Source organism: Culex quinquefasciatus, chromosome 1 (genome assembly GCF_015732765.1).
Source record: "Culex quinquefasciatus strain JHB chromosome 1, VPISU_Cqui_1.0_pri_paternal, whole genome shotgun sequence".
Lineage (NCBI taxonomy): Eukaryota > Metazoa > Arthropoda > Insecta > Diptera > Culicidae > Culex > Culex quinquefasciatus.
In genome coordinates this window covers 11,082,025-11,109,521 of record NC_051861.1, presented here as the reverse complement: position 1 = coordinate 11,109,521, position 27,497 = coordinate 11,082,025, and the positions used below count along the sequence as shown (strand labels likewise).

The 27,497-nt window shown below is 37.9% G+C and overlaps 1 protein-coding gene across 2 annotated transcripts in view; it reads left to right on the top strand.

Moving 5' to 3' along the window:
- Positions 1-428: 428 nt before the first annotated feature.
- The window catches only part of LOC119765338, a 33,575-nt gene continuing 6,506 nt past the window's right edge, over positions 429-27,497 (top strand). The window contains exons 1-6 of one of the 2 annotated variants that reach the window (XM_038249034.1): positions 429-714; positions 784-839; positions 902-956; positions 2,533-2,579; positions 2,641-2,694; positions 2,763-2,901. In XM_038249034.1, coding sequence (XP_038104962.1) covers positions 636-714; positions 784-839; positions 902-956; positions 2,533-2,579; positions 2,641-2,694; positions 2,763-2,831 — 360 coding nt within the window. In that variant the 5' untranslated portion in view covers positions 429-635 and the 3' untranslated portion in view covers positions 2,832-2,901. Of the gene's footprint in view, positions 715-783; positions 840-901; positions 957-2,532; positions 2,580-2,640; positions 2,695-2,762; positions 2,902-27,497 lie in introns of those variants that run through there. The other variant, XM_038249035.1, reaches the window with a different exon arrangement.

The window sequence follows — 27,497 nt, the reverse complement described above, 5'->3', positions numbered from 1 at the left end:
GGAAAAATCGAATTTTTGCCTCTTCCTTCCGGTTTTATTTTTCAATTAAATCATTTCCAACCTAGATATGAAAAATGCCTTAAAATTACATATTTAAAAAAAATATATTTTGAAATTTATCGAAAAATCAATATGTAAACAAAAGCAAACAAGCAAAGACCAACTTTGTTAAACATTTCACAACATCGCGAGCCCCGGGAACCGGCCACGGCGGAGGAAGTGGCAGTAGGCCAAGGTCGGGAAGCCGGGTGGAGACATTTCGAGGCATGCGCGGGCGCCCTTGTCATGGTGGTGAGTTCCGGGGCATTCGCGCGCACTCTCTCTCCCTTTTCTTCTCTCTGTGACACACTTTTACAAAACATAAACAAATCCGAACTCAGCGCGCGCCCGCTCTCTCACTTTTAAATGTGACAGTGATGAGTGACCGATTCCCGATTTTCGTCGTGTTGGTGACGCGACCACTAAAATTGGTCTTTTAGGTCGTTTTTGGTCGTGAATTTGGGTTTGCAAAGGTGCCCTAGGGAAACTATCATCACTGACGATGGTTTGTAAGGGTTGAGAAAGGTTGTTTGATGGAAAAACACCAAAATGCATCGCAACCAGCGTGAGTGCCCCGAACAAGTGCGCGTGCCGGAATGAGTTCCGGAATCGAACAATTTTCAATGTCGCATCAATATTTTGCCAGATCCCTCGGGAAGCTGTTAAAAACATGGCGTAAGTTGGCTCTAAAGTGCTCATTGAAATTCTCATTATCGATCTGTTTTTGTTGTTTGTTTTCATCAGCGCTTCACCGTTGTCTTGTCACACTACCGCCTACTAGATTGGGAGCAGAAGCGTGGGTGAGTGCGACTGAAATGGAAAATTTGCTCCTAATCTTTATCTTGCTCTTTTTTTTCTCCAGGCCAGTGACGAACGAACGTGGGACGGTGAGGGTGGAGGAAGCTTCCAGAACATCGGTAAGTACCATTAGTTTAGTTCTTTTCATTAGCCTTTACAAAAGTTTTCACCGAAAGATCAAAGTTAGCCATGCGCCTAACCCTAGCCCTACCCATCTTTGGATTTGATCCCGAACAGGAGGCCATGAGTTTCGCCCCCAACCCCAAGTTCAAGCTGTATAAACAAACCTTCGTATGTTAGTCGTTTTAGCTGATGTGGCATCAGTAGATGCCACAACACACACCGACCAACCAAGCTGCACAGAGAAGTTTATTGATCGAATGTTTATAATCAAGATGGGGGCAAAATAATAATAATGAATGGAAATTTTGAGTTCGAGTGCAAGTCCGATTCGTGGGTGAATGGAATGCACTGGATGGTTTTGCGGGTGGGATAAACAAACCTTAATTATGGAACAAAGACCCGAGGGATCGTTCAAGAATTACGTAATTTCTTAGTAATCAAAAGAAGTGGTTAGGAATTATTTACTTATTTGTTCTTGGGTAACTGTAAAAAACCGTAACCTTGAATGTGTACAAACCTTTCATTTCATTCTAGCGAAGTATTTCAAAATACGTTGCTAACAAAGTTGTTGAAATTTTATTATTTTGAAAGCGTAACGTTATTTTCGAATGATCCCTCACCGGACGGCCTTGACGTGCGGGAATGCGTTTTCTGAGCGCGGTTTTGCCATAATTACGAAATGCTATAGAATTGAGATGTGAAAAATGTGGGCAAAAAAGGGCCAATTAGTTCAAAATTATTTGCAGATTTGCTTTCATCCGTAATTTGGTATATAAATATATTTACTTAAATTTACTTGAAATTTACATGAAACAAACTTGTTTATTGGCTTTATTTGATACTTTTCGGTGAGAAATATAACATAGTTTAAGTTTCAACCAGTTAAACAAACATTTCAGCTGTATTTTAGAATTTCTATATTATTTAAGAACGTAAAAGAGTGAAAGATAGGACATTTAGCACACATTTTTTTTCTTTTATTACGTAATGCAGTAAGGGTAGGGGGTCGATGGCCTTGTTATGCTTCATAATTATTTTTTTTTAATTTGTATGAAAATTTTGTTACGAGGGGAGGGGGTTTAAAAATCAATTTTATTGCGTTAAGTAATAAAAGAACGCTTCCTAAGAAAACTCAAAAATCTGTATTTTTATTGTATGTATTCAGAAATGGAAAACAGAAAAATAATTTGACGATTTATAGAGAAGTTTTTAATTTTTTTAGGATTTGTTGCGACAAAAGGTCGAATGCCAAATGGTCGAAAAGGTCGAAAGTTGACATAAGATAGAATTTGCAAAAGTTGGAATATGAAAAAAAAAACACAAATTGTTATGTTTTTTAGATTTTGTATTCTACACGCACAAAAATTGTGTAAGTTTGAATGAACAAAACTGTTTATTAAAAACAACTATCACGGTTTGAAGGCGTCACAAACACTTTTTATCATTTCGATAATCACCGTTTTTTCGGTTCAATTAACATTTTGCCGTTTTGACAAACACGTTTGTTGTTTGAAACTAATCTCATTTTACAGTGTTAGGAAAATTAACAGTGTATGTTTTCAATCCACAAAGATGGCCGAAGTGAAAAATGTGGAATTCTGGGGATGTTTACGAAAAAAGTAAGTGTATATTTTATCAGGTATTCAATTTATGAATAAACTTTATATTGTTCTGTTCCAGTCATTGTTCGTGTCAGACAACAGGCTGGAGGAAACTATGTCCGGGTATAATGAGGTAAAAGCCAAGCCATGTAAATTTGTCTTCCCAAGGGGTTCGATTTTTTCAGAAGTTCCTTTTTTCAGATAACTTGCACCATGTCTTCAGCAGCTGATATTTCTTGCCGGCGCCAAGGGAAAATGATTGTAAAATAAGCGTGACCGGAATTCTCCATAATGTGTTGCAATTATTAGTGAAAATAGTAAAATCAATCTTTTCAATAACTCAACATTTGTTTATACATATTAAGATGAAAAAAAGAAGAAGAAAAGCCTATCCAGATTTTTTCATTACCATAAAACTGATCTTTGAATCAACTATCATGTTTGTTAAATCATACCAAATGATTATTATATTTACAAACATGTCAGGCCATGGCAATGACAAACATGTTTGTTGAAACCACAAACATGTTAGGTTGAATTTGGCAAACATGTTTGCTGGCCTCGAGATGACAATCGTGTTTAGCAGCTGTACCCAACAATTTGCCATGTTCACAATCAGATTTTTCTGCGTGTATACATGCAAATAACTCGCATAGGCATTTGAACGGTGTAAAATCTGCCGAGCTTCGGTGACCCATTTCTACGCAGGCTAGCCATGCGCGAGGTACCTCAGCTTGAATCGACAAGCCCCGCCCTAAAGAACGTTTGCGTCAATCGTATTCAAACGCTATTTAGAACTTCCGGGCCCTTGTCAAATGGACAAAGGCCTGGCATGTATATAGTTTGTAGTAATAGTATTCCTAATTATACCAATCCAAAGGACGAGGGATCGAACCCGATTTCGAGCGACTTTGGTTTTTCGTTCATGTTTAGAGTTTCAAAAATTCATATTTCCTCAATTTTCTCGTTAAGAGCAGATGGGAATCGAACCTAGAATCATTCGCTTACAAAGCGTAAACCGTAACCAGTCAGCCACGGCTGCTCGATTAATGGGAATTTAAGTGCAATCAGCTGAAATCAATTTTAAATGCATTTTTATTTTCAAGCAGGTTTGGGTTGATTTAAACATCCTTTGTTTTTTTTATAGCAAATGATTGCAAAACAACTGAACTAGTGTAAAATGCATTTTAAACATTTTAAAACACTTTTTGCATACAAATGTTGAGACTTTGGCTTGTTATTTAAATTTATATATTTTTTTTATTTTGTTTATTTTTATTTTAAGAAAAAGTGACCTCTTTGCTATGCCACAAAGGCCACATTTTTCACATTCCTTCACGCTTTTCACGGAACGTGAGAAAATTCCAACCCCTTCCCAACTCTGGAAAATGCTTCCCCTCCCCTCAATCAGCACGCTACAAACTAATTGAACCGTGAATCGTGTGTGCGCAATTTCCAACCCACAAAGTCATCGAATAGTGGGTGCAACTAAAAAAGGGAGTAAAATAAACGAAGCACGGAAATGACTCATCATCATCACCATCATTACTTTGCGAATCGGGCGAGTGATGTGTGTTTAATCCACAAAATGGTCGCATTAGGACTGATTGGGACTAAAACTCTGGTCGCATCACACGCGAAATGCAAAGCAGCTGTCACTGTTCCGTTTAGCTTGACTGTGTGTGTGGGTGTATCGACAAAAGAACACGGTAGCACGTCAGTAATTTGATTAATCTAATTGACCTTGTGGCCATAGTTGTGGCCCCCCTCGAGCCCAGTTGGTTGCAATTTATCATTACACTCGTATATGGTCATCATCAGCATTTACAGCTTGTTAGCGGGGTTGCTATCACTTAGATGAGCGAAAATATGAGAGCAACTGCGATTCTGAATCATTAGAATGCGAAATATAATTATTTAAGTATTGATTCTTGTAAGTTACAATCGTTTTACGAGTAAGGCTAACTTTTTAACTATGTTGAAAACGCTTGAAAATATAAATATTCGAGCGATTTGCATAGCGAATTAAATGTATCATTGACCATAAATCAAGTTTCTCTAATATATTTTTTCAATACTTGAAAAACGTATATTTAAAAAAGTTTATTTTGAGCATCCCTTGCTTCCGCAAATCACCCTCTACGGAACTGCAACGCTGAAAAAAAAAAAACACAAACGACTGCAATCTGATTATGTAAGCGCGTTCGTCATCATCAGCATCAGCCGGGTTTTGCATATACTATATCATTTAAGTCATTAAATAAAATATCCCCCTCTGGCTGCCAACACTGCCCCAGCTTGTACACTCAAACCCCGATGGTTTGACACCAACTGTTGTCAAACGAACGGGGTCACGTTTTAGTTTGACACCCCTTTTACACGGAGTTCACAAACACTACTAAACGTTTGTTTTGAAAGTGTGCGTGAGCGCCGTGTAAAAAGTGACAGTTCGTCACTTTTTAGTTTGACTTTGACCAACCAACGGGGTACAAACTAAAAAAGTGTCAAACGAAAAAGTGACCAACCACCGGGGGTTGAGTGTATCTTTTTAATTTTTAATGATTTTGTTCTCCCTCCCCTCTTTCAATCTGAAATGAATAAAAAAGTTCGCATTTATGGACGAGTCACGCAAAATTGTGACTAAGATGCAAATTATTTCACTTGACAAAGAAGGACTAAATCAGAGGGTTAGGTCACAGAAAACCGCATCAAAGCGCGTCGGATCGCGTGCTGTGGTGATGAGCGTTCGAATCTGGAGTTTTATTTATTGTGCGAATGTCAAACTGCGTCGTTACTCATTAACCTTGTGATGGATTGGTGCGAGGCGGTTGGTTGATTGATGATATGATTAGTTGTTCATTCGAGTTTATCAAGATATTCTGTAGAATGTGACTTCTATAAAATTTAATTTTTTTTTCTTTGTGGAAAATGAGCAATTAGGAATGTCTTAAAATTAATAAATATATAGAACAATGTTTTGCAAAATGAATCAATATTTATTTCCAAAAAATATTTTCTAGAAATGAGTTTCTGATAGAATGTTTAGAAATATAACATAAGGCAAACAGTCATAAATCTCTTTAAAAATTCATCAATCAGAAAATTTAACGGTCAATTTGAAAACTCGCCACACTGCAATAGACGTATTCAGTTTGAAATGTCCGCTAGGTGGCCAATGGTGTTAGAAATGACAGCTTCCATGTATTTGAATATGGGAGCTCAGGAAAACTCAATTTTTAAGCAATAAAATGACTATTTATGATAAAAGTATTGATTGATTAGGTGCACAAAATGTGTCTAGAATATTATTAAAATAAAAACTGTTCGAAAAATTTGCAATCGAGATAAGTACACCATTCGATTCAGCAGGAATTTTGGGCACCAAAAATATATAGTTTTCATATGTATTTTATTTTTAAAGAAAATTAACAAAAAGTATGAAAATCGAGACATTTAGTATGGGAGCTGTCAAATCTCTCACCATCAAAAAGCAGCGTTGAGCTTTCGCTGGATTTGTCTATTTTGAATTCACCATAGCTCTTTAACTCGCATTTGACAGTTGCTTGAAGCGGTATGCACGCACACTACCCTACATTGTGCGTGCTCACAACTAGATGGCATTAGTGAGGTTTAGAGGTGGGCAAAACCGCTCTTTTTTAGGAGCCGCTCATTTTCGCTCGCTCTTTAAAAAGAACCGCTCTTTTGAACGGCTCTTTCGCTCTTTTTCAAAATTTGAATGAATAGGGGTTTTGCAAGAATCGTGTGATTTTATTAGTTATTTCACATTGGACTTTTATAAATTTTGCCATACCAAATATTTTTTGTAGTTTATATCCCTCAACTCTGGCCAAAGTAAAAAAAAATAAAAGTAAGACATTTTAATGAAAAAAAGAGTTTAAAAATGCGTTTTACACATCCCCAGTTGTTTTGCAATCATCAGTTTTTACAATATCGAAGTATTGATGAACTTTTTTTAAACCAAAAAAAAAACTTTTGCATTAGGTACTGTGCAACGGAATTTCACCAAAAATCAAAATATTTTTGATCGATCCCAATTTGCTGCCCAATTGTTTTTAGTGGATAAGTCTTCTATTTTCATTAAAATTTGAAACTTTTTTACTTCAATGAACAATCAATTGCAAACTGAAAAGTTTATTTCATTTTGTTTAGAAAATCGTTTACTTTTGGGATTAATTTTTATAAGCATTGCAATTTTTGAAATTGCATTTTCAATTCTCAAAAACAAATTTATTACTACATAATTTGGAAATTCAATAAATTATATTTATAACAAAAATCATGCCATATTGAAACAGTTCTTTCAAAAGAACGGAGTTTAAAAAAGAACCGCGGTTCTTTTTTTGTGAGCCACGGTTCGTTCGCTCTTTTCAATGAACCGGCTCTTTGAGCGGTTCGCTCTTTTTTTGCCCACCTCTAGTGAGGTTGGTCCTGTGTGTGTGTGTGTGTGCAACCAACCAAACGGGACCTCGCGGTCGCTTCTTACAAATTGAGTTGTTTCCATGTATTTTTAGATCTTCATTCTATACATGCAAATAACTCGCATAGGCATTTGGAAGGTGTTAGCTCTGCCGAGCTTCGGAGACCCATTTCTACGCTGGCTAGCCGAGCGCGAGGTACCTTAGCTTTTATCGACAAGCCCTGCCCTGGAGAACGTTTGCACCAATCGGGTTCAAAAACGAAACTATTGGCACTACGCCCCCCGGGGCATGGCCTTCCTCTAACGTGGGATTTCTGCTCCAGCGCCTCTGACGAGACAGGAGAAACCGGGACCGACGTTTTACTTCACCATCCGATAGAAGCTCAGTGGATAAGGCGGGAATCGAACCCGCGTCTCATAGCATCATCGGGATCGGCAGCCGAAGCCGCTACCCCTGCGCCACGAGACCCACCAAGGGGGTTCAAGCGTTATTTAGAACTTCCGAACCCTTGTCAAATGGACAAGGACCCAGCGCGTATATAGTTGATAGCAACAGTATTCCTAATTCCATTCATAGCTCACCAAGCCGTGATGGCCTAGTGGTTAGCATTTTTGCTTACCAATCCAAAGGACGGGGGATCGAACCCCGACTCAGGCGACTTTGATTTTTAGATCATGTTCAGAGTTTCAAGATTAATATTTCCTATACTTTCTCGTTGAGAGCAGATGGGAATCGAACCCAGGACCATTCGCTTGGAAAGCGAACACCGTAACCAGTCAGCTACGGCCACTCCCTGGCGTTAGTGAGGTTGGTCCTTTGGTAAAAATATTAAATAATTTACAACTGTTTGTCTGTGAATACTCCATCTGCCAATATCTGTGCAAAAAAATGTACTGGATTATCTGGACACTGGCCCAACGGATTTTGTCCGTTTTGGTCTCATTCGATCTGTCTTGGGGTCTCATAAGTCGCTATTGAAAATTATAAAGTCTAGTTAAGTACTTTAAAAGTTATGCATAAAAAACGATTTGAGCAAAAGTCCGGAAGATTTTGAAAAGGGTGGTTTTTGTAAGAAAGGGTATTTAAAAGACCTTTTTCCAACGGGTTCAAAAGATTGACAACCCTATCAAAAGTTATAAGCACTTAAGGATTATCAGTGTACTTTTTGTGCCTAAAATTGGCTTTTATGGTTTAAAATGTTGTTTAAAAACAAGTGCCTTAAAAACAAGATAATTTTATCTTAAAATGCTATTGATTTTCAAAAAAAAAAATACGAAGTTTTTCTTGGAAATTTTAGTAATAATATCAGCAATCTAAGCTTAATTTTAGAACCCAATTATTGCATTTTTAAAAATCAAATCATGTAAAAATTTACCAATATTTGGAGCTCAATACAAAAATTTGAATTTTTAAAAATTAAAAGAAGAATTTATAGAATTTAAACAATGTGGCAGTGCGTGGCCGAATGGTTACGCTGTCCGCTTTGTAAGCGGATGATTCTGGGTTCGATTCCCATCTGCTGCAACCTTCTATCGGATGAGGAAGTAAAATGTCGGTCCCGGCCTTGGTTGTTAGGCCGTTAAGTCATTCCAGGTGTAGGAGTCGTCTTCATGCCATAAGTACAAACAACACACCAAACCAAGCCTACTCCGGTGGAATCGCTGGCGGCGGTTGGACTCGCAATCCAAAGGTCGTCAGTTCAAACACTGGCGTGGAAGGTTCCTTGGAGTAAAAAGAGGTTTGGGTGTTCTCCCCATTCAAGCCTTCGGACTCCTAGGTTCGAGCAGAAACTTGCAATAGAGACCACAAAAGACCCGGGGGTCGTTAATGAGGATGGTTTGATTTTTTTTTTGATTGAAACAATTAAAAGGATTTAAAGAATTTAAAAAAATTGAAGAATTTAAAGAATTTAAAGAACTTAAAGAATTTAAAGAATTTAAAGAATTTAAAGAATTTAAAGAATTTAAAAAATTTAAAAGATTTAAAGAATTTAAAGAATTTAAAGAATTTAAAGAATTTAAAGAATTTAAAGAATTTAAAGAATTTAAAGAATTTAAAGAATTTAAAGAATTTAAAGAATTTAAAGAATTTAAAGAATTTAAAGAATTTAAAGAATTTAAAGAATTTAAAGAATTCAAAGAATTTAAAGAATTTAAAGAATTTCAAGATCTTAAAGATAAAAAATGATTTAAAGAATTTGAAGAATTAAAAAATATATCAAATTTAAGAATTTAAATTAAACGAATTCACAGAATTTAAAGAATTTAAAGAATTTAAAGAATTTAAAGAGTTTAAAGAATTTAAAGAATTTCAAGATCTTAAAGATAAAAAATGATTTAAAGAATTTGAAGAATTAAAAAATATAACAAATTTAAGAATTTAAATTAAACGAATTCACTGAGAACATTTTTCGGATTAACATATTTAGCAATGTTGGTACCCAAATTATAGTTTTGATATTATAGAACTATTGTTACAAATTATGCCGGGAACCGTGGTTGCCTCTCTCCCAGTCGGCTTGGGTTCGATCCCAGACGGTCCCGGTGGCATTTTTCGAGACGAGATTTGTCTGACTACGCCTTCCGTCGGACGGGGAAGTAAATGTTGGCCCCGGTCTAACCTAGAGGGTTGGGTCCTGCCTCGGTGGAGTCGCTGGTAGGCATTTGGACTAACAATCCAAAGGTCGTCCGTTCGAATCCCGGGGTGAATGGAAACTAAGAGGTTTGCAGTTGCCTCAACAACCATACCTTCGGACACCTAGTTTCGAGTAGGAATCTCGCATTCGAGAACGCGAAGGTAATGCTGTAGAGCGAATAATTTTTTTGTTACAAATTAATGTATTTTTTAATTTGTGTTTTCTTCTTTTTGCTGATGAAAAACTAAATAGTTCGCATACTCTCTTTTACTTTGCTCGAAAAATTCTTTCACCTTCGAACCCGTCCTTTACTCGCCCGAATAGTTCAAAGTTCACGCAACCTCCCAACATCGAGACACATCGAGAGAATGAGAACCCTCGGGGGCACTCACCGCGCTCCCTTCCGGAACTCATATCATTTCGTATTCCGCTCACGCCACCGAAATCGCAGCAACCCATTTTCCTCACTTCGTAATGGTGTTGGTGACCATGACGAAGGGATATTTATGAACCCACACAGAGACACTGTCCAAAATCATGGCCATCTTGGATATCCCTAATGCTTGTGTGTGTGTCTGTGTGCGTGTGGTAAATGGAAAATTTTCAAGCTCAAGTTCAATCGATTTTTCCCGGCATTGCACCGTCTCCGTCACCTCAAACCTCCTCTGTTTGTGTTTTTCGCTAGGGAAAACTTTGCTGTCAAACTGCCCCTTCGGGTTATGCAGCGCGCGCGTGCCGGCACCGAATGGCCTTCAAAGGAGGCAAACCAAACTTTTCTCTTATTTATCGGTAAAGGGCAAACAAAGAATTTTGTGGAAATGGGAAAATTTTCCGAATTTTTCAAACCAGCAAAATCGAATCAACCTTGCACCAATACAACGGTGAGAGGTACATTTGACGTGGGCGGCAGTAACTGCCAACGTCAGCGAGTGTGCTGTAACAACATCCTGGAGCTTTCCACCGCGGAAAATTGCAACGTTGCCAACGTTGGCGGTGAGATTCTGGGTGGATGATGCGCTTTTCAGCTTCGAGGGGGGGAGGAAACGGGCCTTGGAATGTTCCAGCTTTACCGGGGGGAGGAAAATTGGAGCGAAACAAGAGAAGGAGGCGGAATTTTGGTCAATTTTTCGCAAAATTTGCACTGTAAACTAATATCATTTTAGGTTTTGTAAAATATTTCCTCGGGAATTGCAAAATAATTGCAGCGGTCGAAATGCTTACGCGCCCTTTTGAAATGTTGCTCCAGATAAACCATCCATTAGGGCAGAGCTGGATGTGGGTGGGTGTGTGCGCATAAAGTGGTCGGCTTCCGGAAACCACACGCATTTCCTCTCAATAAAAGCTTACTTTCAAAATGGAAACGCATTTCATCGTAGTAGGCTGCAGGTTTCTAGCTTAGTGACGTGTTTTGAAAGTGATTGATGTGTGTTTGATCTTTGTTTTTCAATTAAATAGTTGGGAAAATAAGCAAAACTATTTTTTTTGTAAATTCAAAAAAACTTTGTTCTGAATCTTGCAAATTAATCCACTTTTATGAGAAATCTTTTGATTTGCCATTGTTTTGAATCCCTGAAATCTTAAAATGCTAAAAGATAGGGTTGCTAGATCTTCAATCTTTTGGTCACGTTGCAAAGGTCTTCTGATTACCCACCAACGATGGGCCTCACGATAGATCCGGCCAACATTTTCATCAAAATATCTGTGATCTAGCATCTGATAAGTGCTCGTAACTTTTGAAGGGGTTGTCCTTGTTGTTCTTAATTCATTTATTTCTGGAAGCTTTAACCTTCTTGGTTATTCGCTGCCCTATAGGGTTGTCAGATCTTTAATGTTTTAAGCTCACTAGAAAGGTCTTTTAAAACCTTTCTAAACATGTATAACATTAATGTATAACATTAATGTATAACGCCTATTATAAATACATATTTTTTTATTTTTTATTTGTCATGACTAGAAAAGCCTCTTTTTAAATGTCTAAAACAACAAATAAAAAGACAACAAATAAAGTTATACCAGTTAAGTTTTGGATAAGTTTAGACATTCATGTTGTACATAAAAATATTAATCAAGTTGCCTTAAGGTCATTACCGCCAACTAAGGGAAAATCGGGACTACAGTCTTATTAGGTACAGGAGATTTTAGAGCAGTTCATTTCGAGATCGGTGTACTAATTGTTTTGTTCTGTTCCTGTTTCAACCGAAATAAATCAAAATAATTAAAACATTATGCAAAAAAATGACTAAAACAGCTGTCTTAATTTGATACATTTGTCTTGATTAGCCAAAAATGTTTCATCACCCAAAATTCAGAGTCGAGATAATCGTTCTCTCAAAATTTATTGAGGGCTCAGTGCCAAAATAGATAGAATAATGGTACCAACTCACACCATCATAACAAATGAGTTCATTCGTTAGTTGAATCAATAAATCTCCAACAAGTGTCATACATCGACTTCTGACTTCTCCATGGTCACCAAGCTGTGGTGGCCGAGGCAGCTAAGTCATTGGATTGGTTTGTCAAAGGTCTTTGGTTCGATTCCCGTTGTCGACACTTTTGGTTTTTTGTTTGACGGATGAACTTTTTTTGCAAATGAACCTCGAGAGAATAGTTCTATCGCCCATCTCGAGCTGTGTTCTCTGCGTCCGTGAATGGTACCACTATTCTCTCGACTCGAGATCATCATTCTCTCGGACTAGCGCTGCCAGTTTTGGGTGATGAAAAATAATTTAAAATGATATTATTATTTTTAAATTTAAAATCATAAATATACGTAGTCTTTCCAAAAATATATAAAAATGGATAACAAATATTAAGTACGTTAGGCAATTTACGGATCGATATTTTTTTACAAGTATGCTTTATAAGTCAAATTAATGCTGATACCTTGTTTGAATAGGTCCTATAAACATATGAAAACATAAAAACTTTTAAGAAACCCTGGATATATGCTGAACATTTTATTTTTATTTTTTATCGTTGTTCATCTATTTCAACAACAAGACAACAACAGACAAAATTTTATATTTTTTCCAATTTTGAGAATTCCCAGGACAAAATACAAAAAATCCCGGGATTTGGAAATTCCCGGTTTTGGAAAAATCCCGAGAATTTTGTCCCGGGAATTTCCGGGATGGACACACTAAAAAACAGATTTTTAGCATAACTATTGAAGTACATACTGTACAAAACTTCATAATATTAACTTTAACGTTCTACAGCGACCGTTAACTGATTTGGCCAAGTTATTAAACAATTTTCGGTGTTTTTTTATTTTCTCAATTTTAACATCAAAATTAAGTTCAGTCAAGACTGGATTAGCCGAACTCCCGAAGTTCGGATAATTGAATATGTACAGTAGGGTGTTTCAGCCAAACAAAAAAGTTCTCAGATTACGGCAAACCGAGGTTCTCCTTGTAGAGGATACCCATAGGGACTCTCATGCAAAATATCAGCCCATTTGGTTCAGAATTGGCCTGTCCCCAGCGGTTCAAAGTTTACATGTAAATTACTATGGGATTTTTATGCTTTTCATTCAATCGTTCCTACAGGTCTTGGGACAACATGGATTCACTCGGAATAAAGACAGGTGTGTAGGGGATGGTCCAATGAACAGATTCCAGAAGGAATTAGGCTTGTCCATTCTGTCCCCAAGGTGCGCATTGGATCGACGTCCGGTGTCTCCAGAATCATCGTTTCACCCTTCAAATGTACGCATTGTCCTTAGTATGCTATGACGGCTAGGAGAAAATTACGACGCCCCATGTCAGACGGTGAACACGTGGCAGAGCATCTACTCGAGTTTTGGCTCAGAAAGATTATTTAAAGTACTAAAATTATAATTATTGTTGTTCCTGGAAGAATTTCAACTATTCTAAATAACTTAAAATGATGATTTTGTGTTAGTAATGCAATCGATGCCTCTCCACGTGTTCACCGTCTCATATGGGGCGTCGTGGTTTTCACATAGCCGTCATAGCATACTAAGGACAATGCGTACATTTGAAGGGTGAATCGATGATTCTGGAGACACCGGACGTCGATCCAATGCGCACCTTGGGGACAGAATGGACAAACCTAATTCCTTCTGGAATGTGTTCATTGGACCATCCCCTACACACCTGTCTTTATTCCGAGTGAATCCATGTTGTCCCCAGACCTGTAGGAACGATTGAACGAAAAGCACAAAAATCCCATGGTAATTTCCATGTAAACTTTAAACCGCTGGGGACAGGCCAATTCTCAACCAAATGGGCTGGTATTTGGCATGAGAGTCCCTATGGATATCCCCTACTAGGGGAACCTCGGTTTGCCTGATTCTGAGAACTTTTGGTTTTGGATGAAACACCCTAATGTACAGTCCCGATTATCCCAAGGCCTCGGAAAACATACCTTCGCTAAAGTTATTTGGAATTATAAAATCCAAGATGGCGGCCAATATGGCGGTGCTGAATTATTGAAAAAATATGTATTTTGTTATTTGATAGGCAATCAACTATTAACATGTGACTAAAATGAGATCGCATTTCAAAGTCCCTTACAAACCTTCGGATAATCGAATTTGGGAAAATCGAAACTTCGGATAATCGAGTCTGGACTGTAATCCTAAATTGTGGCCAAAATGGCAGTGAGGGAGCTTTCGAAATATTAATTTGATTGAAATCGGGGTTCTTGGGTTTGTAGAGTTTTATTTGAAAAGGACCTTCAACAAAAAAAATCTAGATTTGTTTTTGCTTTCTAATAAAATTTCTGATTCTCGAATGCATCATATCAAAATACAAGCATTTCTTCATGTTTGGATTGACTAACTAATTGCAACGACAGTACCCGAACCTGAATGTGTACTAAATGCTTAATAAAAATAAAACCAAAAACAAATTAAATCCATACAGGGTCGAAAAATTATGTATAAGTAAACCAAGCAAAACAAGTAAAATCAACCTCGCAAAAAATAAAACAAAATCCACCCGATCGCGTGTATTCCGGCTCAATCAGGAACAGCAAAAAAAAAAGCAGAAACCCCCCTCGCACACACACACTCACACAAAACCGAGCTCCCCAACTTGTTTGTGTGTGTTGGTCGCCCTGCTCGCGCGGTCCGTTCCTGCAATGCAGAGCCACAGCGCTTGCGTACTGATTACGACCTTGACAGTGAACTTGAATTTTCCTCCTCCTCTGTGTGTCAGCGCGCACACACTCAAACCGCGTAGCAAGCGGCGACTTGGCTGCTGCTTGTTTTATTGAGCGGCCTCTCGTCGATTCTCTTCTGCTTCCCTCCTCTCTCTTCCCGCAGCCAACTTGGATGTCACGTTTTTTTTGCGCGCGCGCTCCCATCTCCCTTCCTCCTCCACTTCGCGGCTCCTCTGCGATGGAGCTCACTACACCACCAACACCAAGGGATGAGCTTTGGGGTGGTGAGGGTGAGGGGGGAGGAGGGGGGGGGGGCCATGGAGATAAGCGGGGAGAGCGGGTTTGGCTCCAGTTGAAAAGATAACTCTCGAAGCAAAACGTTGCTGTACTTTTTGGGAGGTTTCTGATCATGACTTTTCGATGGCATTTGTGGTTTCCTACACACCAAAAGAAGACATTAAACAGAAATATGCATACGAGCTTTGTATTTTGGCAAGTTATCGAGGTTTTTAAGCGAAGATGGCGTTCGAATGGTGAACGCCCGAAATGTCAAAATCACGCAGTGGTACCAACATTACGGAACAAGTGTGCCATGGTATGACAGCCATATTTTTTTTCTAATGTTGGTGCTACTGCGCGATTTTGACATTTCGGGCGTTCACCATTCGAGCGCCATCTTCGCTTAAAAACCTGGATATAACTTACAATAAAACAGTTGAAGATCAACCATTTCTAAGAAAAATAAGTCATTAGATTTAGAATAGCAATTTCTATTAACACATTTCTCTCTTTGGTAAATAAAAAAAACCTTTTTCAAATTAGGTAATTTTGATTGGTGACTTTGACAGGTTTGAAATTTTTCCGCAAAATAAAGATTAGAAATCAAATACGTACAGAATGGTAAAAAAAAAGAAAAAAAATTAATGCATTTTTTTTTGTATTCCTCAAGTGTCATGATTTTCTCAATGAATATGAATTCAAAACTAAAAAAGGATTGCATTTTCATATTCTTATAAATTATTAATATTATGTGTTTTTGAAACATAATTGAAAAAAAAATTATAGGCATTTTCAGTAGAACAAATTTCACATAAAATGTGAAAACTTTTGATTCGTATTTCGAATATAAATTGATATTTGTATAAACAAAACTAGTTTCAACAAATTTCATGCAAAATTCCGACTTTTTAACATTTTTTCCTAAAATGTATGTGTATTTTAATAAAACAGAGCTAATAAACTTGGGAAACTAAATATAAACATTGACTTTTTGCCTTCCTCACTGAGGTAAGGCTATAATCCTGCTCTAAAAATGAACTTTTTATTAAAAGCTCGAAGACCCACCTTCATATATACATATCGACTCAGAATCGAAAACTGAACAAATGTCTGTGTGTGTGTGTGTGTGTGTGTGTGTGTGTGTGTGTGTGTGTGTGTGTGTGTGTGTGTGTGTGTGTGTGTGTGTGTGTGTGTATGTGTTCAAAAATCTTGCCAAGTTTTCTCAGCACTGGCTGAACCGATTTTGATCAAACCAGTTGCATTCGACTTGGTTTAGGATCCCATACATCGCTATTGAATTGTTTGAAGTTTCGATAAGTAGTTCAAAAGTTATGTATAAAAATGTGATTTCAAATATATCTGGATCTCAATTATATGCAAGTAAAAGATGTCCGGATCCATCATCCAACCCATCGTTGGTTAGGTAATCAAAAAACCTTTCCAACAAGTCTACAACATCGAAAATCTGGTAACCCTGTCTCGATTTATGAACACTTAAGTGATATTTATGTACTTTTCTGAAGCCGGATCTCACTTAAATGCATGTAAACGATGTCCGGATCCATCATCCGACCCATCGTTGGTTAGGTAATCGAGAGACCTTTTCAACGAGTCCACAACATTGAAAATCTGGCAACCCTGTCCCGAGTTATGACCACTTAAGTGATATTTATGTACTTTTTTGAAGCCGGATCTCACCTAAATGCATGTAAACGATGTCCGGATCCATCATCCGACCCATCGTAGGTTAGGTAATCGAGAGACCTTTCCAACGAGTCCACAGCATTGTAGATCTGGCAACCATGTCTCGAGCTATGACCACTTAAGTGATATTTATGTACCTTTTTGAAGCCGGATCTCACTTAAATGTATGCAAACGATGTCCGGAACCATCATCCGACCCATCGTTGGTTAGGTAATCAAGAGGCGTTTCCAACGAGTCCACATAATTGAAAATCTGGCAACCCTGTCTCGAGTTATGACAACTTAAGTTATATCTGTGTACTTATTTTTCTGGACCTAAAAAAAAAATAACTGAAATATGTGTCCAAATCACTCATATTATTTTGGGGCAGCGAATGACCGAAAGGTTAAAGCTGCCGGAAATAAATAAAATAACAACAACACTCATATTACCCATTGTTGGTAAAAAGTGAGGAAGGCATCAACCACATAGGTGGATTAAGTTAGTTTTTTCTTTGTAACTGTACCAGCAACCCAATGGTACATTTGACGAAAACATAAAATTTGAACACTTTGAATCTGATTTTGACTTAAAGTCACCCCGGAATATGATTTTTTAACGCAACTATTATTTTAAATACCATTGAAAAAAACTTTTTTCAAAAATAGTGCATGGACCTTGTGTGGCCTACTCCAGTACGTGTTTTAAAATTAATAGTCTTAAAAAACCTTACCAGTTGGAAAATATTTCAAAAATAAATTGAAATCCTATCAATATCCACCCGGTTTACGTTTACGGTATCCTAAGTATCGATTATCCGAAGATTTGTATGGGACTTCGAATAATCGAATCATGATGAAAAGTGTATATTTTCTGTATTTTATAATTATCTATCTTTAAACTTTCAATTCGAGTTCTGCAATCCCATTCTCTTCAAATTTGAATATTTGATTGCCCTTTTAACTAAAAAAATATATTTCATTTTTTTTTTCAAACAAATCAATATTTCATCACCGCCATTTTGATCGCCATCTTGGATTTAAACATTATACATAAATCATTTTAAAATAGTTTATGGGTCATACCAAAGTCATACCTTAACTCGACGATCGAAAGTAAAACAACACTTTTTTTTGAGATCCAAAGTAGTTCTTATTCGCTCCAGATGATTGTACCGGAGCAATTATCTCAGATTTCGGTTATTCGTTTTTTTTTTGTATTTTTTAATTCGGATGAAACCTTTTTGGTGCCTTCGGTATGCCCAAAGAAGCCATTTTGCATCATTAGTTTGTTCATATAATTTTCCATACAAATTTGGCAGCTGTCCGTACAAAAATGATGCATGAAATTCAAAAATCTGTATCTTTTGAAGGAATTTTTTGATCGATTTGGTGTCTTCGGCAAAGTTGTAGGTTTGGATAAGGACTACACTGAAAAAATGATACACGGTAAAAATAGGTGATTTTTAATTTAACTTTTTGTCACTAAAACTTGATTTGCAAAAAAACACTATCTTCAATTTTATTTTTTGAAAAGTTTAAGGGGCGTCAAACGCCAACTTTTCAGAAATTTTCTGGTTGTGCAAAAAATCTTTGACCGAGTTATAAAGTTTTGAATCAATACAGATTTAAAAAAAATCGAAATATTGGTCGTCAATATTTTGTTACTTCATTTTTAAATTAAATTTGCAATCAAAAAGTACTCTAGTGAAATTTTGATAAAGTGCATCGTTTTCAAGTTATAGCCATTTTAGGTAACTTTTTTGAAAGAAGTCGCAGTTTTTCATTTTTTAAATTAGTGTACATGTTTGCTTACTTTTGAAAAAAACATTTTTGAAAAGCTGAGAATTAGGTACTAAAGCCCTATGTCAATTTTTATGTACAACGGTAAAAAACACGATTAAAAACCATTGCTGATCACTTTTTTTCATTTTAACGCAAATTTTTTTTTTTTGACGAGACAACATTTTTTCGATGGATCAACTATGGTCCCCTTGGAATGAGCTGTCAAGTAGGAGCTTTTCTGTCAAGAAGGACCGCGAGGTTAATTTTTCAAAATTGATTTAAAAATCCATTTTAAACTCTTTGTGGTCGTACAAAGGGTCATTGTACTCAGACAAATAAGCTTTATCGCTGTAAACAATAATATCAGCAATCTAAGCTTCATTTTAGGACCCAATTCTCTACATTCTCTAGATACATCCATCTACATTCTCTACATTTTGCTTTTTTGAACTTTGTTGATACGATCTTTGGTTGCTGAGATATTGCCATGCAAAGGTTTAAAAACAGGAAATTTTATGTTTCCTAAGTATCACCCAAACAACAAACATTTTCTAACATCGATATCTCAGCAACTAATGGTCCGATTTACAAAGTTAAAATATGAAACACTCGTAAAATTTTCCGATCTTCTAGAAAACAATATTTAAAAAAACAAATGAAGACTAACATTTAAAAAGGGCCAAACATTCAATATTACGCCCTTTTGAAATGTTAGTGTTGATTTGAAAATTTAGAAAATATTGATTTCGAAAAGATCATACATTTTCATACATCATTTTTGTATGGACAGCTGCCAAATTTGTACGGAATTTGTGATTTTGAAAAAAAATGTTATCGAACTAAATTCAAAAAATCAGTTTTAGATGCAAAATCAAATGAGCAATTTGAAATGTTTTGATTCCCTCTTTATTTTTTAAATTTAAGACATTTTCAAATGTTGCGCTAGATTATTAAATTTCTAATTATTTTTTATAGAAAAGAGAATATTGAAAATTTAACAAAAGTTTAACAAAAGCTAGTTGTCCGGCTGTCCGAACGACAATGATGAAACATGGAGTTAGACGATTTTTGGGAAGATTTAAGGTCTAGGATACGCTCTAAGCAAGCGGTGTGATCAATAGTATTAAACGTAGCAAGGTACTTATCTATAAATTAGAATAAATCAATTCCATGTAATTGTGTTACCTCCCAATGTATTGCCAACCGATTCCCGGATTTTTGCGGTAATTTTCTGGTGTAACGAGCCGACTAAAACCCGTCTGTCCCCGCTAATGATGGGAAGTTTTGGTGTGACCCTCAGCGCGATCCGCGGACTCTTCCATTGTGTCAGCTGCATGACGATTTGGTCCGAGTTTGTTATAGACCGGCCGAAAGGGATTCAAGATTATTTTCAAAATTTCACAAAATGGCAGTGCTGCCAACTTTCTAAAGCTTTTTTAAAAGAGAAAATTAAAAAAAGAGGCAAATTCGCCAAACTAGAACATCCTGTTCAACCTCCAGGAGCAAGGTGATCATTACGCCACAGGTGTGGCAGAGACTGTGTATGCGGGTAGATCTAATTACAGGTTGTTTTCGTTCTTCGACTCACCCCTCGCCACTTAACCCCTTTTGTTTGAATGGATGGGATTAAAGTTTGCAATTAAATATCCCGCACCAGCTGGTGTGTTGTGTGGTGAAGGAACTTGTTTGTTAGATCATCATCATCATCACCCAGTCGGACATCGTTCGATTCGCGATTTCCCGGAAGGCGATCGACAATCGTTGCATTTGTGAACTGGAAGTTTTGTTCCCTGTTTTTGATTTAAAATAAAACTGAAACTAATGACAGTGTTGCCAAAGTTTCTTTAAATTCAACCTACTGCGATCCTGCAAGTCTACTTAAAACAGAAGAATCTAGTCGAATAATGTTAGCGATGCGCTATTTCATCACACATAGCAGAGATAATAATTTTCGTATCGATTTTTAAGGCCCCAACTTGCGCCCTTTTCCTTTCCGCAGGGCTCTGCCCCCGTGGGCCCCCTTCGTTTCTGAAAGCATCCCCCCAGGTTTCACGAGAAAGAGAGAGAGAGGGGGACAGCGCGATAGCCTTGCTCTTGTCATTCCACCTGTACCGATTACTGGAAGTAAGAGAGGGAGAGGGGGACACAGTACCAGGAGGAAAACAATGAAAAAAGGTGTTCCCATCGCAGCAGGCCAAATGTGTCACACATATGCAGGTAGGCGATGTGTGAGTGTGCGGCGGGATGCTTACACAACTGTTCCAGGTTCCGCACCGCACCTATCATTCGAACCCCCCTCTTTTGGCTCCCCATTCTGGAACCACTGGATCCATGTGAGTGTGTGCGAGCTCCATCTCCCTTGACCTTGATCCTCCTCGATGTGATGGTGTGTGAGACCGCGCGTCAGCCCATCCCGCTCTGACAGCCGAAAACTTGGACTTGGGGAGCTTGTTGGAGAACACGCGCAAATTGAATTCCAACAACAACCTGCAACAACCACAATAATAATAACACATGAAAACAGACACACACTCACAGGAAGAATATTTCGCAACGTCGTCGTGTCGTGGTCTTGGCCGACCCACTGCCAAGCTCTGGGTCATTACCAGTCGGAGAGTCCAACGGAACGGTCCTGTTTTCTTCCAGGGAGCGTGCAGTGGCCAGGGTCATCCCTTCAAAAAAAAAAAAATCGAACCAAAATGAGAGAAGAGCAAAAATAATTAAAAATTAAAACAAATTCGGTGAAGGTGTGTCCGATGTGGCGGAAATTTTTCGAGCTCACCTCAGTGTGTTACAACACCTTGGTCGTTTTGTATTGGAAATTCTAACCTACTGCGAGATCGGTTCCCGTTGGATAATCCTGCGTTGGTGTGAGTGCCCCCCGCGAGTGTCCAGAAGTCAAGTTATTGCGTTTTAGGAAAATGAAATTTTAAAATCGTGTTTTTTCGCGTTTGACAGCTGGATTGAGCCGTACAAAAGGCGCAAGGTCTTGGAATGCTAGCGGTCTGATGGTGGTGAAAAAAAAAAAAAATCAATTTCGCAAAAAGTGACACGTTTCTCAAAGATAATGCGCAGTATATTTTTCGCCAGTGACAGTAGCTGTCAAAAAAAGTGAAAATCAATTTGTAAAATTCCGGAATGAAGACTCGCAAGTGCAGTGGGAACGGTTGACATATTGATTTTTCGATCCACTTCCTGCCGAAAATAACAACAAAAAACAAAACTTTCAATGTGGTGTACCATCGCGTAATCATCGTCATCAAGTGTGTGTGTGTGTGCGCGCGCGCGCGTGTTTTGATTATCATCAATCATTGTGCAATAGTGTGTCACACACGAGTCCAGGATTCGCCAGTATTGATGAGTTCCTATCCCTCCAAAAAGGTAAGTGAGTTCCCATTACCGGCGCCGGCTAAGCCGGCCCCCCTTTCCCCCCTTTTCACAATCCAACAGCTCCCTCTCTGTTTACGATGGTGTGATCACTCACTCTCTCGCACAAACACAAGCAAACGCGGCGCCTGCTTTGGTGAGTGGCCGTCGTGTTCGTGAAAATTTTCCAAGTTCAAGTTCATTGTTTTTGTTGCTTTTTTTTTGGTTGGATTCATTGAGGAGGAAAAAAGAATCCGCTGCGCGCCCGGAGAGTCAACCCGAACCTTTTGGAAAACTCTGGTGCCGTCCGCCGTCGCGGACAGAAGTGTTTGTTTGTTTGGTGCAAGTTTGACATTTTGGAAAATTTGTTAGCAAGAATAATTTAAATTTGTTGAAGGAAAAAGATATCGTTGAACGTGACATCAAGTAAGCCATAAAAAATATGTTCATTCTTCATGACTCACACACACGCCCACCCCGTCATCTCAAGAGGTTAGGAAAAACAAAAACAATAACAAAAATGCGAACGCGGAGGCACGTTTTGACAAACGTGTCGCGCACGACATTTTTGCAATGAAATTTGATTGTTTTGAAAAATGAGAGAAAAAAACACAAACCGTCAGCTGATCAAAGCAAGCGACCAACGACTTGGTGGTCGAATAAACGGGATGTCGGGTTGCTTTGTTTTCCAAGATGGCCGCGCTTTTATTGAAAATAGTGGAGACGGCCAGGTTCGCCATCTTTGATGACGAAACAGAACAAATCGGAAGGGTAGGCGGGGGATTTGAAGATTTTTGCAAGCAGCGAAATTTTCATTTGTTTATTAGTTTCCTCAATCGCCACTGGCGTAACGACGTCAGTAATCGCTAAATTTATCCCGTTTGGTTTGTTTGGACAGCTCGCAAAAAGCGTCGAGCTCACGTTGCACATCCGCCATCTTGGATCGCAAAGCGCATTCAAATGGAGACGCGCGGTGTCGCAACCTTCTTCTTTGTTGCAAACATTGTTCCAGAAACAACCTGGCCTGCTGCGGATAATTATATTATTCATGATGTAACTGTGCCCGCGCGCGTTGGAGATTAGTCACTCCACCGTCGAACTGTCAGGCACACACATGGCTGCACCTGAGAACCGCAACAAACGACAAGAACAACAATAACATTGCGGAACGCGAATAATTTAATTACCACCTTGTGTCACCTGTGTCGGTTCGAGGTTAGGTGCGAGCGCATGTGTGTGTGACATTCAAATCAGGTGATGAAACTGAAGGGATTAGCCGTTGTAGGGCTCTCGGATTACACTAAATAGCTTACTAAGATTCAAACGTTACAAATGCTGGAATATGTATTGCAAACCACAGAAATGCTTGGTTATCTATCGATTGTGCAACATGTTTGATGACACTTAATGTCGTTGAATCTTTGGTGGAATCTTTTGTGCAACAATGTTGCAAGAACTCCAGCAAATACCTACAAGCTTCTTTCCTTTCCTTCGTTGTCGCAATTGATCATCGTCGCTGGCAAGAGTGAAAAGGAAATCCCGCACGCCACAGAAACTGACAATATAATAACAGGGTGGTCACCCAAGTTGGGAAAAGTCGAAAATATAAAACCCGCCGAATTTCGAGAATAATTCTGGAGTTTTTTTTTTTGAATAGGTCCAATAAATCAAATTTTCAGTTTTTGCCTTTAGGGTGTTTTTTAATACCCCTGACTCAAGGCGTGTGTGTGTGTGTGTGTGCAACCAACCAAACGGGACCACGCGGTCGCTTCTTACAAATTGAGTTGTTTCCATGTATTTTTAGATCTATATTCTATACATGCAAATAACTCGCATAGGCATTTGGAAGGTGTTAGCTCTGCCGAGCTTCGGTGACCCATTTCTACGCTGGCTAGCCGAGCGCGAGGTCCCTCAGCTTGAGTCGACAAGCCCCGCCCTGAAGAACGTTTGCATCAATCGGATTCAAACGTTATTTAGAACTTCCGAACCCTTGTCAAATGGACAAGGACCCAGCGCGTATATAGTAACAGTAACAGTATTCCTAATTCCAGCCATAGCCTACCAAGTCGCGATGGCCTAGTGGTTAGCATTTTTGCTTACCAATCCAAAGGACGGGGGATCGAACCCCGACTCGAGCGACTTTGATTTTTCGTTCATGTTCAGAGTTTCAAGATTTATATATCCTATGATTTCTCGTTGGGAGCAGATGGGAATCGAACCCAGGACCATTCGTTTACAAAGCGAACACCGTAACCAGTCAGCCACGGCCGCTCCCGCTTAATACCCCTGACTCAAGGCGGTAACAAAAACACCCAAAAAGCAAAAACTGGAAATTTGGTTTTTTGGACCTTTTAAAAGAAAACTCCAGAATTTGGCAATTCACAATATGCTCTAAAAACATTCTTTTGAACATTTATTTTTTTTTAAATTAAATCAGGTGATATCTTTGTTGTTTTTTTTTATCGGATTCATTGAGGAGGAAAAAAGGTCAGAAAAAAAGATCAATTCGTCTCAACTTAACCTACGATTTCAGGTTTCTCTAACTAGAAAATAAAAATATATAATTGTTTAAGAATTTTACAAAAAGTATCACAAAATTCAAAAATTACCCTATTTTATTAGAAACACCAAAATTTCCTTAAATCAAAGATTTTTTAGCAATATAGTGTTAGTTACCTTCTGATTTTTGGTAACATTTTGGAGGGGGGAGGATAAAAAAAAATGAAATCAAATTTTGCATTAAGGTCATTCGAAAGCACAAAAATTTGAAGGTATTTTTTAAATAAATTTTCATTTAGAATATTACACATATTTTTATATCTAGTGTCTTATCAAAAATAAAACAAATTTCAAGCAAATTACTGAATACTATGTATTGGTGAGTTGAACTAAATCAACACTTTGTAATTTTGCGTTCCTGTTACAGCTTTTGCAATCCTGCATACTATTTAGTATTCTGTACACAACTTTGCGTCGTTTGATACTGATATTTCAAATTTTTATTATTATTTTTTTCTTGTTTTTTTTTTGCAGTTTACTTTACGCTTGCAAAATTGTTTAGGTTAGCTCTATGAATCAAAATTATGAAAGCTTCTCGTTTTGAAGATTAAAAAAAAATATATTTTTTCATTTAGGGACCATCCATAAACCACGTGGACACTTTTTTGAGAATCTGTTACCCCCCCCCCCCCCGCTTCGTGGACAATTGTCCATACAAAAAAATCTTTTTGTATGGATCGTGGACAATCGCCATACCCCCCTTAAGTGTCCACGTGGGTTATGGATGGTCCCTTACTAACTTTTTACAAAAGTGTCAGTAATTTTATGTACCGTAAAACGGGGTGACTTTGATAAGGTTGCGATTTTTCCGCAAAATGAAGAAAGAGTACAATTAAAATATGTACGGAATTGTTTAGAATCATATTGATAGTGGTAGAGAAGTGTTCAAAGTACCTCAAAAAGAACTTTTCATAAAATTTTGAAAACTTTAAAAGGTAGTTAAAAATAGTTAAGAAAATGTTGAAAAAGTCATTATTTTAAACTTTTCAAAGTGTCATGATTTTCTCAACGAACATTATTTTGAATCGGATAACGGAATTCATTTTCAAATTCTTTGGACAATTTTCAACTAGGAAAAGGGTAAATAAGTTTATAAAAAATAAATAATATGTGTTTTTGAAACACAATTGAGCATGAGCATGAGCATGAGCATGGTTGACTGCCAATGAGCTGCTACTCCGTTATTGACAGATCAGCTGAAGTTAAACAATGAATCAAAAATGATCAGTGGGAGCCAACCATCCGTTCACTGTTTAACCCCTGAAGACCCCGACTTTATTAGTCAATACCGGCGCCCTCCCAAGAAGCCTGCAGTTCAACAAAAGGGAGGAATGTTAGTCCGATAGTTGAAGTTGCAGACTCATCAAGCACATAGTTTTTCGCTATATACTTGTTGATACCGCTTGAGACCGTTGAATCCGCAGCATCTCCTTCAAGCATCACGTGATTATTATTTTTTTGGGTTAGTAGGATAAGGTATTGGCTTTTCGATGCCTCCCGAGCTACGATGCTATGGGGAGGACTTTCATAACAAACCCGTCGGCGAGCCTTCCGAGCAACGACGCTATGGGAAGGTCTTTCTAATTAGCACACCAAAACACTCGCGTACAGGTATTTAAATACTGAATAAATGTAATTATTCATCACGATTACCCAGACGACATTGATGATATAAGAAGAACTTTTTTACAGTCATTTACAGTAATACTTAAACTTATTTTAATGCAACAATTCACACGACGTCGTGCCTCCCGATCAACGATGATGTAGGAAGGATTTGAGCAAGCCAATCAGGATGAAACACGAAATAAAATTCTTTTCTTTTCACACACAATGCCACATAATTGACCGCGCGTCACCACCCAACTAATTGAACTGATTTTCTTCTGCTTGTAAGCAAGCCAACCAGGATGAAACACGAAATAAAATTCTTTTCTTTTCACACACAATGCCACATAATTGACCGCGCGTCACCACCCAACTAATTGAACTGATTTTCTTCTGCTTGTAAGCAAGACAACCAGGATGAAACACGAGATAAAATTCTTTTCTTTTCACACACAATGCCACATAATTGACCGCGCGTCACCACCCAACTCCGTGTCTTTGAAACACAACTGAAAATAAATTCTCCAAATGTATAGGCAATTTCAGTTGAACAAATTTCATGTCAAATGTGATTTTTTTTTATTTGCTCTTCGAATTCAGTATAAAATACAAAATAAATCAACAATTTTATAACCAAATGGACTTTGTATTGCCTACCCCAGAACATGTTTTAAAAATGATAATCTTGAGAAAAACCTTTCATGTTGGAAAATATTCCAAAAACAAATTGAAATCCTATCAAAGTCACCCCGGTTTACGGTATTTCGAATTAACTTTTTATTATTTTCAGTTAAAAGTTTTTAAAGATTTCAAATCATAAAAAATAACAAATTAAAAAAATAGAAAAATGTAGAATGTTCCGTGGCAAAAGTTTTTAAACTGAGGTTGAAAAAGATAATCTTTTTGACACAAAGTGCGGAAAAGTTTAATTTTTTAGCTCAAAAACGAACTTTTCCGCACTTTTATTTTACGTTTGTACGTTCTTGTCACTCCAGAAGAACAGCAAAAGTAAGAACTGTCAAAACGAAATATCAAAAATGTGGATTTGTGTGGCCACCCTGCAATAACGAGAAAGGGTGGCGAAGAAGAACCAACCAAGTAGGCTGTGAGCAGGCTCCCCAACAACTGTCAAAAAGACGAAGCAAATTCTGCGCAAGAAATGCGAAACCGCGCACCTCCTCTCCGCTCTCCCTTCTTACGTAATGGTTTCTGGGTGAAAGGGGACACGAAAGGGGCTAGGGTGGGGATGTTGATTTATTATACAACGCGCGCTTCTCCAAGTTCTACTCGAGTTTCCTTTCCTCCGGCGTTCACTCTTTTTCGTGCTCCTACTCTTTTCGCTCGTTCCTCTTTTGTTGAGTAAGGCAGCGCGCGCCCAACGACTCTCCTAACCTAACTTACTGACTTAAAATTGATGCAAATGTTTGTGTGTGTGTGTGTTTGTGCTCGTTAAGT